At 41.3% G+C, this 18,995-nt stretch overlaps 1 protein-coding gene across 2 annotated transcripts in view; it reads right to left on the bottom strand.

Annotated features, from left to right (window-relative positions):
* Positions 1-9,787: 9,787 nt before the first annotated feature.
* LOC142255485 (mitochondrial amidoxime-reducing component 1-like) overlaps positions 9,788-18,995 on the bottom strand; it is a 48,162-nt gene continuing 38,954 nt past the window's right edge. For both annotated transcript variants that reach the window (XM_075327064.1, XM_075327063.1), the window contains one exon: positions 9,788-11,650. In XM_075327064.1, the coding sequence (XP_075183179.1) occupies positions 10,547-11,572 (1,026 nt within the window). In that variant the 5' untranslated portion in view covers positions 11,573-11,650 and the 3' untranslated portion in view covers positions 9,788-10,546. The remainder of the gene's footprint in view (positions 11,651-18,995) is intronic.

Genomic DNA, 18,995 nt, shown 5'->3' with positions numbered 1-18,995 from the left:
TTTTTTACCTTTTTTTTAATCTTTAAATTTGCGGTGCGTCTCATAAAATGAAAAATACAGTAATAATTTTCCATTATTTTCTTAAAGCAGTACAGTGTGCTGTTCCTCTGTTATTCCTCCTAGAAATATATAAATAAATGAACAACTGGGTGTTACCAGCAGGGGGGTGTCCTGTATTCTGACACCATCCAATCAGCAGCTCCAGGATCAGACACACTCCATAAGCAAAGGAACGACAACACCCAGTTGACTATTTATTCATGAATATTCAGGAGGAATAACAGAGGAGCGGAGGACTGCAGTATTATCAGAAAACACGCTCCAGGATTGTAACTTCATAGGAATAAAAGAGGTATTAGTAAAACAAAATGTCAGGTGAGGTGACAAGTCCTCCTTAAAGGGAACCTGTCCTATCCCCTATACTCTCCCAGCCACCAGCATTTATATATTTATTACTAAGTACCCTGCCTAAAGAGCCCTTATACTGCCTACATGCAGTGAGGGCCGAGTAGTCGGGAAATAACGCCCCACTGACTAATCAAAGAACTAATTTACATACAGTACAGACCAAAAGTTTGGACACACCTTCTCATTCAAAGAGCTTTATTTTCAGGACTCTGAAAATTGTAGATTCACATTGAAGGCATCAAAACTATGAATTAAAATGTGGAATGAAATACTTAAAAAAGTGTGAAACAACTGAAAATGTGTCTTATATTCTAGGTTCTTCAAAGTAGCCACTTTTTGCTTTGATTACTGCTTTGCACACTCTTGGCATTCTCTTGATGAGCTTCAAGAGGTAGTCACCGGAAATGGTTTTCCAACAGTCTTGAAGGAGTTCCCAGAGATGCTTAGCACTAGTTGGCCCTTTTGCCTTCACTCTGTGGTCCAGCTCACCCCAAACCATCTCGATTGGGTTGAGGTCTGGTGACTGTGGAGGCCAGGTCATCTGGCGTAGCACCCCATCACTCTCCTTCTTAGTCAAATAGCCCTTACACAGTCTGGAGGTGTGTTTGGGGTCATTGTCCTGTTGAAATATAAATTATGGTCCAACTAAACGCAAACCGGATGGAATAGCACGCCACTGCAAGATGCTGTGGTAGCCATGCTGGTTCTGTATGCCTTCAAAGTTGAATAAATCCCCAACAGTGTCACCAGTAAAGCACCCCCACACCATCACACCTCCTCCTCCATGCTTCACAGTGGGAACCAGCCATGTAGAGTCCATCCGTTCACCTTTTCTACAAAGACACGGTGGTTGGATCCAAAGATCTCAAATTTGGACTCATCAGACCAAAGCACAGATTTCCACTGGTGTAATGTCCATTCCTTGTGTTCTTTAGCCCAAACAAGTCTCTTCTGCTTGTTGCCTGTCCTTAGCAGTGGTTTCCAGCAGCTATTTTACCATGAAGGCCTGTTGCACAAAGTCTCCTCTTAACAGTTGTTCTAGAGATGAGAAGGTGTGTCCAAACCTTTGGTCTGTACTGTATGAAAAAAGATTGTATAAAGACCCTTTTTCAATATGTGTTTAGGTATCAGGCAGTATAAAGGGCTAGTTAGTCAGGGAATTTAGTAATAGATATATAAATGCTGGGGTAGGAGAACATGGGGAACCTGTCAGTGACCAGTCACAATGAAATATAGGAGACAACTGACTAAACAATCATGTTGTCAGACAATGTGATTCTCTCCTCCATTATAGTAAACACAAAACTGTCACGAGTGTCTCCCGTCATTAGGAGACTTGTGACAGGTTTGGGACCGGTGTTTCACATCGTCCTGTGAGACACTGGATTTTAAATGTTATTTGCTTTCTATTGTTGCAGTGAGGGTTAATGTTGGTATATCTTGCTAGCAACTCCTGGTTAGTTCTCCTCAGGTGCAGCCAGTATGTGACCACTACCATCTCCTTTAAATAGTCACATGATCCATCACCTGATGCCGGTAATAGAATTCATTGTTTTTAACCATCTTAGAGGGAGGAAGCTCTCTAGAAGCTGTTGTTTATCCACTGCTGGAGCTTTTGCGGTACTACTGTTTGGCGCCTTGTAGTCTACAGCCTTAGTGTCTGGTTGCAGCTGTGAAGTTCGCTGATATATCCTTTTGTCTATGTTCCCCTGTCTATATTCCTTCCCTTGTGTGTCATTACTGAAATGGTGACATCTAGTGTACTCACCGGCCTTGTCACTATAGAGGGTGAGTGGAGGGACAGTAAGGGACTAGGCACATGATGGCAACGAGGGGAAGGACTCGTATAGGGACCAGACACAGGTTCGTGTCAGGAGGTGTCCTCTCCCCTGCTCCCTATCGTCAGGGTCCTCCTCTCCTATACAATCCCCGTTGAAACTCTTGTATTTCACCGCACGCCGGACAGTCGTCGATCCATGCTCATCTGTGAAGTCGTTTGTCGTCGGACAGCACACGGACATGTGCATGGCGTTTGATATTTTACGTACACATCTCAAATGAAAAAAACTATTATAAAGATGTACAGTAGGCAGATAGATGATGATAATTTATTAAATTAATTTCCTGCAGGTATATAATGTTACACCCCCCTACATATTATACACTTGGACCCTTTCGTGCCTTTCATGCGTACTTATTATACAGTTATTTAATTTAATAAATCCCCCCTATTTTATGAGACCAGCAAAGCTAAAGCAGCAGCCAGTCCCGGCGCCTGTGATGTGCAGCGTCATCAGTAACGTTATCGCTAATCAGACGCTCCGGGTGACGCTGCATGTGACTCGGCGACTCTGATGAGCGATAACATTACTGATGTCACCACTCATGAGTGTCCTGGGTCTCGCAGAGCGCAGCGTGAACCGCAGCGTCTGATGTCGATAATGCTGTTGCTGCACATCAGTGTTGTGAGTCTTGCGGAGCACAGAGTGAGCAGGGACTGGCTGCTGCACAAAGCCTATGGAGTGTCTGAACGAGGCTCCATAGAGTTTATCGATGGACTATGTTAGACTTGAGTGAGAACTTTGCTTTCTGATAAATTTGTCTTGTTTTTATTTCTATTTTTATGTTTTTCAGGTTTCCATTTGTGGACTATGTTGGATTCCCTAGACTATGTCAGACTTACCTGGGATTTTTGTTTTTCTTTACAAATAAATTGGTTTACAAGGGAAAGAGTCAGGTAGTCTGTTTTAAAAAAAATAATAAAAAAATAAAAGTGTTTGTGTGCATTTTTGTCTTTTATCTTACTGGGCTAGTAATGGGGGTGTCTGATAAACACATCTCTATTACTAACACCAGGGCTTGATGCCAGTTGACACTACAGTTGACGACAACCCCAAATACTATTACTCCAATTGCCAAAGCACCAGGGCATCGGGGAAAAGTTAAGTTGAAGCACCAGAATTGGAGCATCTCATGATGCACCACTTCTGGGGCAGATACAGGCTGCTCTTTTTAGGCTGGGAACACCCCAATAACCATGGGCCTTCCCAGCCTGATAATACCAGCCCCCAGCTGTCTGTTTTACCTTCGCTGGTTATCACAAATGGGGGGACCCACGTCATATTTTCTATGCATTTATTAAGTTAAACAACTATAGAATAAATTGAAACGAATACAAGGGTGCAAGTGTATAATATGTAGGGAGTTGTGACATTATATACCTGCAAGAAAAAGTCTTTATATAGGATTGCTTTATTATTTATGGCATCTAGCTTTAATGTACATAGAGGATTATAGTATGTAAAAGTTGATGTATATATCGGACAGCACATGGATTACATTGGATTATTCCGTTTATATGCATAGCCACTGTCCTCCTGAAGGCGCCTCCCTTCTCCAGTTGAGTTGGCACAGTTCTGCCCGGTTGGCACACAGGTGGCTGTGTTGTTATGTGTAATTGATAGTGACCATCGCATTTACTGCTAAGATAACGTAATATGGAGGCAAAGTGCACGAGGCAAAGTCCATCCGGAAATCTGTTACTGTGAGCAGCATAATCTCTGACTGTAACAGTCAATTGATATATCACTAAAGTTGCACGTAGCAGACTGCCTTCCTGAAACACTCTGTGCTGCTGTAAATCAATGCAAGTATAGAGCGAATTCATTAAAATGAACAGTGATAAAAATGTTTTACTCTGAGCCATTTAGACACAAGCTTCCTACACCTGTATTGTAACTCGCTTGACTGTCTTTAAATAGTATAGAAACTAATGGGAGCTTTTATATATATATATATATATATATATATATATATATATATATCTAATATATAAAGGTGTGTGTGTGTGTGTGTGTGTGTGTGTGTGTGTGTGTGTCCGGGATTGGCATCTGCACCGTCGCAGCTACAGCCACAAAATTTTGCACACTCACACTTCTGGACCCCGAGAGTGTCATAGGCTATGTTTTAAGGGGAAATTTTAACCCTGCGCTTTACAGTTATTCGCCAAAAAAGAGAGAGACAGGGAAAGAGAGAGACAGGTTAAGATACAGACACAGACAGGTAAAGAGACAGACACAGACAAAGAGATAGAGACAGACACAGACAGGTAAAGAGACAGACACAGACAAAGAGATAGAGACAGACACAGACAGGTAAAGAGACAGACACAGACAAAGAGATAGAGACAGACACAGGAAAACAGACAGTCAGAGAAAGAGAGCGAAAGAGACAGACAGGGTAAGAGACAGACAAAGACAGACAAAGAGTCAGACCCACAGGGAAAGAGAGGGAAAGAGAGAGAAAGAGACAGACAGGGAAAGTGACAGTCAGGGAAAGTGACAGTCAGGAAAAGTGACAGACAGGGAAAGTGACAGACAGGGAAAGTGACAGACAGGGAAAGTGACAGACAGGGAAAGTGACAGATAGACAGACAGGGAAGGAGATTGAGACAGACGGAGAAAGAGACAGAGACAGTCAAGGAAAGAGACAGAGGGAAAGAGAGGGAAAGAGACAGATAGGGAAAGAGAGAAAAATACAGACAGGGAAAGTGACAAACAGGGAAAGAGAGAGAGAGACAGAGAGATATATACAGAGGGGGAGACAGAGAATGGGAGAGAAACAGAGAGACAGTTACTTTCCCGGGCGTTAATACATTAGATTTATACATTCTATCCCGGGAATGTTAATACATTCTATTTTGTTAACAACAGACAACAGTTATTAACCCGGGTACTACAGCTAGTATATATATATATATATATATATATATCATGTATTTTTGGTTACAAATAATGTTTGCAATTGGGTTCCACTAAATTATTCAGTTCAACTTTCATATGGTCATAAATCGGCAGGAGGGAGCTCAAAAGATGTAAAATAATAATTATAAACTTTCCTCCGGACCAGCTTACTGACAGATTCTCAGTTACCTCATTCTGTAACCAGCAATAGACAGAGGCTATGGAAGGAAAATGGTGACAAATTGTTTAATGCGCTTTTATTTGGCTGATATTACTAGCCATAAGTACCCAAATTTAAGTTTAAGGAAAAAAAAATGCCCCTGAATGTGTTTGCATACTTCAAAGTTCCCTCTGTGGTTGTTACCCAGCTGTGCTGGAGTACTGAACAACAATTCAGATCTTGGATTTTGTAATCTTCAAGTTAATATTATATATTTTTCCTTCTGAAGACCACAGCTGCTGATGAACTACAAATGGCAGCATGCACTCATACATGATACATTATTACACTTGTCTGTTCAGTTTGCATTAGCAACTGCGACATCTGGTGGTTATTAAGAGTACTGCAGCAAATACTAACTATACAGCCATGCAGCCAGTACTTATAATTAATTACTGAGTGGAGGTAACTACCTTGTCTGGCATTAATAAATCATCATCAGCAGCTCCTGTGACATTTATACTACTCTAGTCCTTTTGACGTCATCTCAAATGCTAGATCATCACTGGATCCAGGACCGGCGTCAGCACCCAGCGCATCCTGCCAGAGGCCCTGGACACCACACTCGCTGTTGTCAGGAGCGGTGATCAGTTCTGCAGCCCCTGGGCCCAGTTCTGGGGACTGCAGTGATCGGGCCAACAGCCGCACTTTGCAGGCTGCCGGCCTTTTAAACTCACACTTGCACACAGCGTTCACTGCTGAACGCTGCGTGCATGTGCATTGAATTTCATTTGTGGGCGGGCTCAGGGCACAATGCAATCCCATCCCACAGATGAAGAGAGGAGTCGCAACACAGCGCCAGCGTCCCCAGCACAGTGTATGCACAGTGGCCCCAAGAGCTATATATGCATCTCTCATAGCTTTATGCCCCCAACCCCAGTAATGTGTATAACCCCCATAGCTGTATGCCCCCAATCCAGTAATGTCTATGCCCCCCCGTAATGTGTATACCCCTATGATGTCTATGCCCCCAGCATCCCCACGATGTATTTGCCCTAGACCCTCCTTTGATATATATACTGCAGCTCCCAGCCCCTCCTGTCATGTATGTACCATAGCCCCCGGTCCCTCCTGTGATAGATTTATATATATATAGATATATATATATATATATATATATATATACCATAGCCCTCGGCCCCTCCTGTGATATATATACGCTGTATCCCCAGCCGCCCCTGTGATGTATATACTGTATACCCCTTGACTATATACCGTAGACTCCATACTATATGTATAAGCCGTAACTCCCAACCCCTCCTGTGATGTATATACCGTAGCCCCTGGACTCCCCTGTGATGTATATAGTTATCCCCCGACTCCCCTGTGATGTATATACTGTAACCCTTAGCCCCTACTGTGATGTATATATCATAGCCCCAGCCTCCACTGTGATGTATATATCGTAGCCGCAGCCTCCACTGTGATGTATATACTATAGCCCCAGCACCTCCTGTGATGTATATAACATAGCCTCAGCCTCCCTTGTGATGTATATAGTATAGCCCCAGCTTCCACTGTGATGTATATAGTGTAGCTCCAGCCTCAACTGTGACGGCTATACCATGGTCCTTAGTTCCTCCTGTGATGTATATACTGTATCCCCCTTGACTCCCCTGTGATGTATATACCGCAGCCCCACCGGCCCCTCCTGTGATGTATATACCGCAGCCCCCGGCCCCTCCTGTCATGGACCCATCTTAAGATCCTTGATGGAGGAGCTGAGGTTCTTGGCCAAAATCTCCAGGTAGGCCGTGCTATCCATCTTCCCATGGATGCGGACCAGATGGCCAGGCCCCTTGGCTGAGAAACAGCCCCACAGCATGATGCTGCCACCACCATGCTTGACTGTAAGGATGGTATTCTTGGGGTCGTATGCAGTGCCATCCAGTCTCCAAACGTCACGTGTGTGGTTGGCACCAAAGATCTCGATCTTGGTCTCATCAGACCAGAGAACCTTGAACCAGTCTGTCTCAGAGTCCTCCAAGTGATCATGAGCAAACTGTAGACGAGCCTTGACATGACGCTTTGAAAGTAAAGGTACCTTACGGGCTCGTCTGGAACGGAGACCATTGCGGTGGAGTACGTTACTTATGGTATTGACTGAAACCAATGTCCCCACTGCCATGAGATCTTCCCGGAGCTCCTTCCTTGTTGTTCTTGGGTTAGCCTTGACTCTTCGGACAAGCCTGGCCTCGGCACGGGTGGAAACTTTCAAAGGCTGTCCAAGCCGTGGAAGGCTAACAGTAGTTCCATAAGCCTTCCACTTCCGGATGATGCTCCCAACAGTGGAGACAGGTAGGCCCAACTTCTTGGAAAGGGTTTTGTACCCCTTGCCAGCCTTGTGACCCTCCACGATCTTGTCTCTGATGGCCTTGGAATGCTCCTTTGTCTTTCCCATGTTGACCAAGTATGAGTGCTGTTCACAAGTTTGGGGAGGGTCTTAATTAGTCAGAAAAGGCTGGAAAAAGAGATAATTAATCCAAACATGTGAAGCTCATTGTTCTTTGTGCCTGAAATACTTCTTACTACTTTAGGGGAACCAAACAGAATTCTGGTGGTTTGAGGGGTTGAATAATAAATGACCCTCTGAATAAACTTTTCACTATTTAAAAAAAAATAAATAACATTCTTTTTTGCTGCAGTGCATTTCACACTTCCAGGCTGATCTACAGTCCAAATGTCACAATGCCAAGTTAATTCCGAATGTGTAAACCTGCTAAATCTGCAGGGGGTTGAATACTACTTGTAGGTACTGTATATACCGCAGCCCCTGGCTCCTCCTGTGATGTATATACCGCAGCCCCCGGACTTCCCTGGGATGTATCTACTGTATCCCCCAGACTCCCCTGTGATGTATATACCATAGCCCCAACACCTCCTATGATCTATATACCATAGCCCCAGCCTCCCTTGTGATGTATATACCATAGTCCCCAGCTCCACTTGTGATGTATATATTATATCCCTAGCCTCCCCTGTGATGTATATACTGTATACCTTGACGTATATACTGTAGCCTCCAGACTGCTTTGTGATGTATTTACCGTAGCCCCCGGACTCACCTGTGATGTATATACCATAGCCCTCAGCCCCTCCTGTGATGTATATACCATAGCCCTCAGCCCCTCCTGTGATGTATATACCATAGCCCTCAGCCCCTCCTGTGATGTATATACCATAGCCCTCAGCCCCTCCTGTGATGTATATACCATAGCACCAGCATCCCTTGTGATGTATATACCATAGCCTCCAGCTCTTCCTGTGATGTATATACTGTATCCCTAGCCACCCCTGTGATGTAGATACTGTATACCTTGACGTATATACCGTAGCCCCCCCCGGACTCACCTGCGATGTAGTATATACCGTAGCCCCCCCCGGACTCACCTGCGATGTAGTATATACCGCAGCCCCCGGACTCACCTGCGATGTAGTATATACCGTAGCCCCCGGACTCACCTGCGATGTATATACCGTAGCCCCCGGACTCACCTGCGATGTATATACCGTAGCCCCCGGACTCACCTGCGATGTATATACCGTAGCCCCGGACTCACCTGCGATGTATATACCGTAGCCCCCGGACTCACCTGCGATGTATATACCGTAGCCCCTGGACTCACCTGCGATGTATATACCGTAGCTCCCGGTCTCCATGTCCATTTTAATTTTAATTTTTTCATATGAAGAAAAAAAAAAATGTAATCAGACATTTTTATATTTTTTTTATGCACCAAAACCAGATGGTAGCAGGGAAACCGCTGCATCCAATGACTGTCACATTTTCACTTGTGTTTTTCAAGAATTGACATGCTGTGGTTAGCAAAAATGCAGCAGGGCTCAAAATATGCATATATATATAAAAAAAAAAAAGCAGCGTGTGCATATACACCAATATGTGTGCCCCAACACCCAGACCCCAATTGCACCTTTGGGCTGTTTCAGCAAGAACACCAGAAACATGATGTAATGGTGCGTCCATTTGGGGGAAAGCTTTAGAAAATTAACCAAATCCTGAAAACTGCCTTCAATAGGGCAGTCATAGCTCTTTAGCCCTTAACCCGACCCCTTCTACTCTCCCATGTCTACTATATCATATTATCTATGAGACTATTTGGCTTTTACTCCTATGTTGACGTAATTTGTTTTGCTTTTCTTGGCGCAGTTTTTATTTTTGACATCTCCTTTTATTACCTGCGTCAAAACATGATTTATGCTACTCAAAAATACTAAAATTTAGAAGAAAAAAATCTACAATGTACAAAACGAGGCCTTCATATAATGGATTGAGTAGACTAGGTTTGCATTACATGACTGACGGATGGACATAAAAGTTTAGTTTTTGGGAACCCCACCCCCACTCCTCTGCAAATAAAAAAAAAAAAAAAATGAATTCGGAAAAAATAAACCAGCATACTTGCACATATGTATATTTATTAATCAAGGATTATTACAAAGCTAGACAACGACAAAGTTGCATTTTGAGTATTGAGTTCCATATGAATTAGTAAGAAATCACGAATTATTACATTTTTGTTTTATTCCAATGTTTTTAAAATATATATTTCCTACACAAAACCAGAAGGTAAAAATTCAACCATTATTACCTACAAAATACAGACTGTACCCTATAGGGATCACACTACCTGAGGAGTACAACTAGTGCCAACATATGGCAGACGCAGGGTTAATCAATCACAATTAACTAGACCAGAGCTTAAAATGGGTTGTATAAGACTGGAAAAAAAAACCCCAACTTCGTGATTTGAAAACCGGCACCACACTTGTACACAGGCTGAGTGAGGTACTGCAAGCTCAGCTTCATTCATTTTAATGGAGTGCAGTTCCAGACACCACCTGTGGATGTCTTGCCCAGACCAAATGTGGGTATCCGGACCTAAACTATCAGCCTCCTATGTATAAAAGAGGCTGTCAGTTCAGGAGACCTTTGGTTGGTCTGAGTATTGTGGTCCTTCTACATATTGAGAACCACAGACATCAGATTTCAGGTTTCTTAGTCAGAGTTGCCATTCAGGACCACAAGTTGAGTGACAACCCATTTGAAAGCCATCATGGTGGCCATATAGATTATTAGGAGATTTATTTTTATATTTAGGGCAAAATGTTATTTGATTATTCCAGTTTATTGTACAAGTAAGAAGAGTTATTGTTTCTATCCACTGCGGGCCACCACATACACTGGATCTCCAACTTTGAACATCCCGGTTTTGTCCACCCCATAATACTGCCCAAAGAGAGGAGCTTTTTTGTAGAGGTGGTTCAGGGATTCATCACTCAGTCGGAAGGTTCTCAGTGTATCTAGTGGTTCCTGCCGGCTCATAACTCCAGTTTTTGGGTCAACTGTGGTCAAAATACATCGACCACATGCCATAACTCTCTTCAGTCTTGTGGTGCCCACCTTGACATCATCCCAACCATCCTCGGAAAAAGCTTTACACTCAGACACAACAATGCTTGGACGGAAATTGGCCAGCGAGACAGGAGTTTCCATTCGACTGTTGAGTTCTTCCAGTGATTTGTCAGACAGCAGCATTATGGGACTGGCGTCAGGATAGACAATGATATCTTGTTCCCGGAATGGTTTTTCAGTTTCATTGGCCTTCCGTGGCTTCATCAAATTCGGCTCGAAATGCACCAAGCGGTAGGGTGTACTACTCTGAAAATAGGTCGTCAACCAATGAGACACCTCATCTCCACAATCCCGACCCTGGATATCACGGCTGAATACACGGCAGTCCATAATCTTGTTGCTCTTGGGTTGCGTCACTGAGACAAATATCTTCTCCATCCCTGGGGCTTCAAGGCTGAGCGAGTCTCCAGTGCCTGTTACAGATATAAGGACAATTCGTGGCTCTTGCCGACCCGTCACCATCTGTCCTTCATCGGTCACCACCAACCAGTGTCGATCTTCAAGTTCTTCATGTCTCAACCCCAGCTCCAAACATTCAGCTTCTTGCACTGAAATAGCTTTACATGACTTGATGGGGTAAATAAGAATCTGGGAGACCGTACCAACTTGTCTCAGCTCCACTTTTTCTCCATGCTTCCTTCTCCACCACATCCAAGAAGCAATTGCTGTGACTCCAATACCAGCTGCACAGAGCAGAGGCAAGCGATGGCGTTGGAAATTTTCAACAACTGATTGTATTGCTCCAGAGATGCTTGAGGCGCTGGCCATTTTCTTGGGAATTTCTAGGTATATTCAAGTGTCTTATGTTCAGGTGCCTTTGTTGTTTGTCACGTGGCTGCTTGAATCCTACAACGAGAAAATATCAGGTAACAAATAAGCTTATACCAATGTCCTACCAAAGGAAACTATCCATAATATTCTCAACTTTTATGGCCAAAACTGGAATAAAAAATATTCTCTACTAGCTGTAGTACCCGGGATAGTAACTGTCTGTCTGTCTCTATCTCAGTGTCTGTCTGTATCTCTGTGTCTGTGTCCGTCTATCTCTCCCCACCCATCTCTTTTCTTGTCTGTGTTCATCTGTCTCTTTCCCCGTCTGTCTCTTTCCAGGTCTGTCTCTTTCCAGGTCTGTCTCTTTCCAGGTCTGTCTCTCTCTTTCCTTGTCTGTCTCTTTCCTCATCGCTTTCCCTGTCTGTCTTTGTCTGTCTCTCTCTTTCTCAGTCTGTCTTTGTCTCTCTGTCTCTTTCCTTGTCTTTGTCTCTTTCCTTGTCTGTCTCTCTCTGTCTCTTTCCCTGTCTGCCTCTGTCTGTCTCTTTCCCTGTCTGCCTCTGTCTATCTCTTTCCCCATGTGTCTCTTTCTGTCTGTCTGGCTTCTTTTTCCCTATATGTCTCTCTTTCCCTGTGTGCCTCTTTCTCTGTGTCTGTCTGTCTCTCAGTCTGCGTCTGTCTCTCCACCGACATCATATTACCTCACACATAAGCTGCTTATGCTATGAATGTCCTTTGTTCCTATAGCAACCAATCACAGCTCCTAATAATAGCCTGTAGCTCGCAGCTCCATTCACTTTAATGGAGGTTTTTTGGAGAGTAACTGTAAACCGTGTGGTTAAATTTTCTTGTCAAAACATAGTCCATGACGTTCCCTGGGTCACATGAGGCGTCTGTACGAAATGTTGTGATTGTAAATGCGATGGTGCGGATTCCTTTAGTGGACATACATACACTCAGCTTTATATATTAGATTACCATATGGAACAGCTGCCCAAGTTATAGACTCTAGGAAATTATTTCTTCTGGTCACCAGATTGGAAAATGCTAACCGGTGGGTAAACATTACATAACAAATGCAGATCAACGATATATCAAGTCAGTCAGTCTTGTTTAAGACCCTTTAACATGAGCAGATTGCATGTAAGAAGCACATCCCCTGCTTACATGAAACAATGTGCTGCCAACAAGAATCCAAGAGTTTTGGTCATTTGTTGCCTGATCACTGCAATGTTTAAAAGGGGCAAAAATTGGGAATGGGCTATAGGGTCCTGTGGTAAAGGGGCCTTAAAGCTTTATATTACAAGCATTTTCCCATAATCACAACTCATCGCCTACCACAAGACTGGTAATGAGTGTTATACTGATGTGGGCCACATTGCAGACATCCCTACCGATCATGAGAATATGGATCTCCGTCCCGATTGAACATGGCAGTGGTTCAGCATGCATGCTGCAACTCTCCATTCAAAGTCTTGAAGTCTCCGTTAGCCCTAGTCAGTGACTAGATCACCAGGGAGCATACTTGACTAATGCATCTCCTGATCAGTGGCGCCATGTAAGGCCAGAGTCACACTTGTGAGTGCCTCGCGTGTAACTCGCGCGAGTCTCATTGAATCATCCGGCACGGACTCACACTGTCCTGGACAGGAGCGGGTCGATTGCATGTATCTCTATGCAGCTGAGACACTCCTGTCCAGAGACTGTACAGCCATGATAGGTGATGCGATGCGAGGCACTCACAAGGGTGACTCTGGCCTAACCCTGAGCACCTATCCGGGGAATGGGTGTTAGATTTTGATTATGGGAACATACTTCCAAAAAACTTCAGAAGACTAAAGTGAGAACTTCTGACCAATTTCTGGTGCCTCTAGAAATAGGAGCTATCTTGAGGTGAAGAGTGGCTGTCGGCAACACTTGGAAAATGGTTTGTGCCAAATGTGTGTCTGATTAATAAAGATTCTGCCCAGGTCTCAGCCCAAGGCAGTGATTGATCTGTCATTCATCAGCCAGCATTGCATTTCTTTTTCTTGATTCGGACGCAGTTAACATAGTTGGTTTCAGGGAAACATTTGCTGTGCAACATCTTTCCACGTGACAGTGACCTTCATCTTTTGGTGGCTTTTGCACTATGCTCGTTTTGTAAACCAGTGCATGGAGTGGTTGCCAGCCAACTTTTTGTGTTCAAAGTCATTGCCAAATGTAAAGATAATAACAGAGACTGGAGCACAAGACTCATCGCAAACCTCTGCTTCAATATTATAACACTAACGAAAACCTACAAATATACAATACCCTTACTCATGACCCCGCTCCAAAAACAAAAACACAACTATGATTACAAAAAAAATTCAAACTTCATTAGCAAAAAAAAAAAATAAATAAATATAATAATAATAATAATTAATAATAATAATAATAATAATACAAACTACCAAAGAATCTAAAAACACCCGGCAGCGGTCACATTATAAGGAGTAGATAAAAAAATGATCGCGGTAACTACAAAAGATCACAGAGAGATAACATATCATAACATGATTATATCGCCACATATCCAACCATGTAACTAACTGCTACAACAATACAACCTCCGCACTAGGCAATAAGTCCTAAGGACATTACCCCTTCTCAACATGGCTATTTTCCATTAACTGTGTGTGTGTAACTCTCGTTCTTCCAAGAGCTGTAATTTTTTCTTTTTTTTTCTCCACGTAGCTTTTTTTTTTATGTCACAAGTTTTACTTTTGAATAGTGCCTTCATTTTATGATGCAATGTACTGGAAGCTGGGGAAAAAAATCCAAATGCAGATAAATAGCTATATAAAAAAAAAAAAAAAAGTAATTCCGTAATTGTAATTGTCTCCATGTCTGTACAATTACGGAGATGGCAAATATGCATAATTTTATTTTTTTATTTAAATGGTAAAAAAAAAATTGGAAATTCGTAAAATTGAAAATAAGTAAATAAAAAATTAAAACATTTTGCTTATCACCATTTTCCGCAATCTGTAATGTTTTAAATTTTTGGTCGATGGAGCCGAGAGGGCTTGTTTTTTTTGTGCTGACATTTTTATTTATAGCATTGTGAGGTACATCTGATTTTTTGATTGCTTCTTATAGTATTTCATTGCAGTGTTGCAGCAACCGGAAAACCGTATTTCGGGCATTTCAATTCTATTTTATCATTACTGATCGGAAAATTGTATTATATGTTTTGATAGATCAGACTTATGAACGCAACGATAACAAATATGTAGATTTTCTTTCTTTTTAATGGGAGAAAAGTGGGATGGATCTGAACATTTATAGTTTTAAAACCTTTTTTTCACTTTCTACTTATATTTATAGAACTTGAACAAGCGATTGTCTGATCACTTGTACTATACATAATACTACAGTAATGCTGTGTATAGCTAAAGTCACGGTCTCCTATGAATACCATCTACAGGCTAGCTTTCACTGGAGTACCTTTATAACCAGAACAGACCCCGATGCCGTCATGTAACCCATTGGCACCTCATGATCTTTACAATGGGTGCATAGAATGATGCACCCATCTGCTGCGACGGAATAAATAGGTTGACTGATTCGATTGTATTCCCACTCCACCGGCGGCTATTAGTGGCAGATGATGGCTGAATAACAGCCATCTGTCAAGAAAGATGCAGGCTCAGCTTGCAAGCTTACAAAGTCAGGGAGCCCTTATATGACATACCAGTACATCATATACACATTATACACCAAGCCAATGAACCGCACACACACACACTGCCCCGACGCATGTTTTGTATATTGCTTTGTCAGGGGGTTCCTATCCAATCATCCCCTGTGAGGAAAAGATACCTATAACCACATCTGGATACTGGGCTGAGTGTATCATCGGGTACGTTGGCATGGCGTAAGATGAGAATTATATTTAATGTCCTTGGAACTTATTGCCTATACAGGAGTGGCACTGTTGTACTGCTTAGTTATAATGCCACATATCGAGCCATGTAACTACGGACTTTTAATAGAAGTATTGTAATCATTATCTCGGTGTAATCTTTTTTCCAAGAAAGGTGAAGCATCCAGCTAATCTTTTGTACCTTTCCACTTACTGATTTTTGTATTTGCCCTAATGGGTTTTTAATAGTGTTTTTTAGATTTTTTATTTTTGTTTGTGTATTTTTTTCTTGCTAACAAAGTTTGAAATTCTTTATAATCAAAGTTACAGCAAGGGAATAGCTATAAATCAGCAGCACGGTTCGGCAGGTAAAACAGCAATTAACTGTTTAACAGACCATTTTAAAGCCACAGTAGCACCTGCTCACTGCAGTTCTGATCCGTGACATGAACGCCTTGTACGGCCTTGCTCACCTTTAATGTCTCCTACAATTCGCTAGTCATTATGCATAGTGAAATTCATTGGGGATGTCCTTTACATGCAAACTAATAAAACCGCTTTTAATGTAGCAATTGACTTTCATACATTGGTACATACATACAGTGGGTATGGAAAGTATTCAGACCCCTTTAAATTTTTCACTCTGTTTCATTGCAGCCATTTGGTAAATTCAAAAAGTTCATTTTTTTTTCTTATTAATGTACACTCTGCACCCCATCTTGACAAAAAACAAACATTAAAGTAAAAATTTTTGCAAATTTTATAAAAAAGAAAAACTGAAATATCACATGGTCATAAGTATTCAGCCCCTTTGCTCAGTATTGAGTAGAAGCCTCCTTTTGAGCTAGTACAGCCATGAGTCTTCTTGGGAATGATGCAACATGTTTTTCACCCCTGGATTTGGGGATCCTCTGCCATTCTTCCTTGCAGATCCTCTTCAGTTCCGTCAGGTTGGATGGTGAACGTTGGTGGACAGCCATTTTCAGGTCTCTCCAAATATTTTCAATTGGGTTTAGGTCAGGGCTCTGGCTGGGCCGGTCAAGAATGGTCACAGAGTTGTTCTGAAGCCACTCCTTTGTTATTTTAGCTGTGTGCTTAGGGTCATTGTCTTGTTGGAAAATGAACATTCAGCCAAATCTGAGGTCCAGAGCACTCTGGAAGAGGTTTTCTTCCAGGATATCTAATTGGCCACATTCATCTTTCCTTCAATTGCAACCAGTTGTCCTGTCCCTGTAGCTGAAAAATACCCCCCCCCGTCATGATGCTGTCTCCACCATGTTTCACTGTGATGAGTAGTGCTTGGTTTTCTCCAAACATACCGCTTAGAATTATCGCCAAAAAGTTCTATCTGCGTCTCATCAGACCAGAGAATCTTATTTCTCATAGTCTGGGAGTCCTTCATGTGTTTTTTTGCAAACTCTATGCGGGCTTTTATATGTCTTGCACTGAGGAGATATATATGAAGTGAAAACTGCACACCAAATTCAGAGAAATATTAACAAGCATAACTGCTTTATAAAACATAAGGAATGTAAAATACAATTAGCCATATGAAAAATTGAAAAAATTGAAAAGTGACATTGCATAACTGCTGAGGATTATTTGAAAATAATAATAATAATAAAAAAAAAAAAAAAGATATTTAGATAATGTATTGATAAATTCATTACTGCCCCATAACCACTTCACAGTAATCTCTTATTTATGGGGTCCCAAACAAAATAAGAGATTACCGTGAAGTGGTAATGGGGCAGTAATGAATTGATCAATACATTAGCTAAATATCTTTTTTTTTTTTTTTTTAAATAATCCTCAGCAGTTATGCAATGTCACATTTCAATTTTTCATATGGCTAATAGTATTTTACATTCCTTATGTATTATAAAGCAGTTATGCTTGTTCATATTTTTCTGAATTTGGTGTGCAGCTTTTACTTCATATAGAATGTATATATTTTGGCTAGCACCCTGTTCACATTTGCACTGAGGAGAGGCTTCCGTCGGCCACTCTGCTCTAAAGGCCCAACTGGTGGAGGCTGCAGTGATAGTTGACTTTGTGCAACTGTCTCCCATCTCCCTACGGCATTTTTGGAGCTCAGCCACAGTGATCTTGGGGTTCTTCTTTACCTCTCTCACCTAGGCTCTTCTCCCACGATTACTCAGTTTGGTTGGATGGCCAGGTCAAGGAAGAGTTCTGGTGGTCCCAAACCTCTTCCATTTTAGGATTATAGAGGCCATTGTGCTCTTAGGGACCTTGAGTACTGCAGAAATTCTTTAGTAACCTTGGCCAGATCTGTGCCTTGCCACAATTCTGTCTCTGAGCTCCTTGGGCCATTCCTTTGACCTAATGATTCTCATTTGGTCTGACATGCACTGTGAGCTGTGAGGTCTTACATAGACGGGACTTAATTTGGAAAGGCGCACACCTATCAGTTTAAACACATCTGGACTCCAATGAAGGAGAAAAACCATCTCAAGGAGGATCACAAAGAAATTGACAGCATGTAACAAATATGTGTCTGAGCAAAGGGTCTGAATACTTATGACCATGTGATATTTCAGTTTTTCTAGTTTAAAAAATTTGCAAACATTTCTACATTTCTGTCAAGATGGGGGATGGGGTGCAGAGTGTACATTAATGAGGAAAAAATGAACTTTTTTGAATTTACCAAATGTCTTCAATGAAAGAGTGAAAAATTTAAAGGGGTCTGAATACTTTCCATATACACTGTAAATGGTGTGTGTACTCCTGCCTCCAACATCCTGAACCTTTTAAATGAGCAACAAAAATCAGCCAATAAAAGACACTAAATGTGTATTAAAAAATAAAAAAAAATTCTATCGATCCATAGTCTAATTTCCATTTAACATATAAAGACAAGATTTCTTAAAGTAAAAGAGTAGAGGTTTCAGCAAGCTGCTCCTTCTCCAAGTCATACTCTGTAATAGGAGAACAGGCGCATTACCCTCCCCTCTTATACTGTTCTCTGCCAATGTATAAGGTAACAGTAAGAGATAGGCCCATTCTCTCTGAAGAAGAATTTATGATGTAAGCTTTTCAGACTTATACATAGGCATTCACTGTATTTTTTGTTTTTGCATTTGCTGGTTAAGATTTGTTGTGATTGTAACAGGACTCCTACAAGAATTTATCTGGGTGTGGGAAGTGAACCATGAAATCAGCCTAATAAATCTGTAAAAGAACATTTACAGAGGACGATCCACCAGGACGCTTATATGTATATGTATATATATATGTATATGTATATATATATATATATATATATATATATATATATATATATATATATATATATATGTATATATATATATATGTATATATATATATATATGTATATATATATGTATATATATATATATGTATATATATATATATATATATATATATATATATATATATATATATATATATATGTATATATATATATATATATATATATGTATATATATATATATATATGTATATATATATATATATATATATATGTATATATATATATATATATGTATATAT

This window comes from Anomaloglossus baeobatrachus, chromosome 1 (assembly GCF_048569485.1).
Source record: "Anomaloglossus baeobatrachus isolate aAnoBae1 chromosome 1, aAnoBae1.hap1, whole genome shotgun sequence".
NCBI lineage: Eukaryota > Metazoa > Chordata > Amphibia > Anura > Aromobatidae > Anomaloglossus > Anomaloglossus baeobatrachus.
Note: the sequence above shows the minus strand (reverse complement) of the source record. Positions and strands in the feature narration are given on the sequence as shown.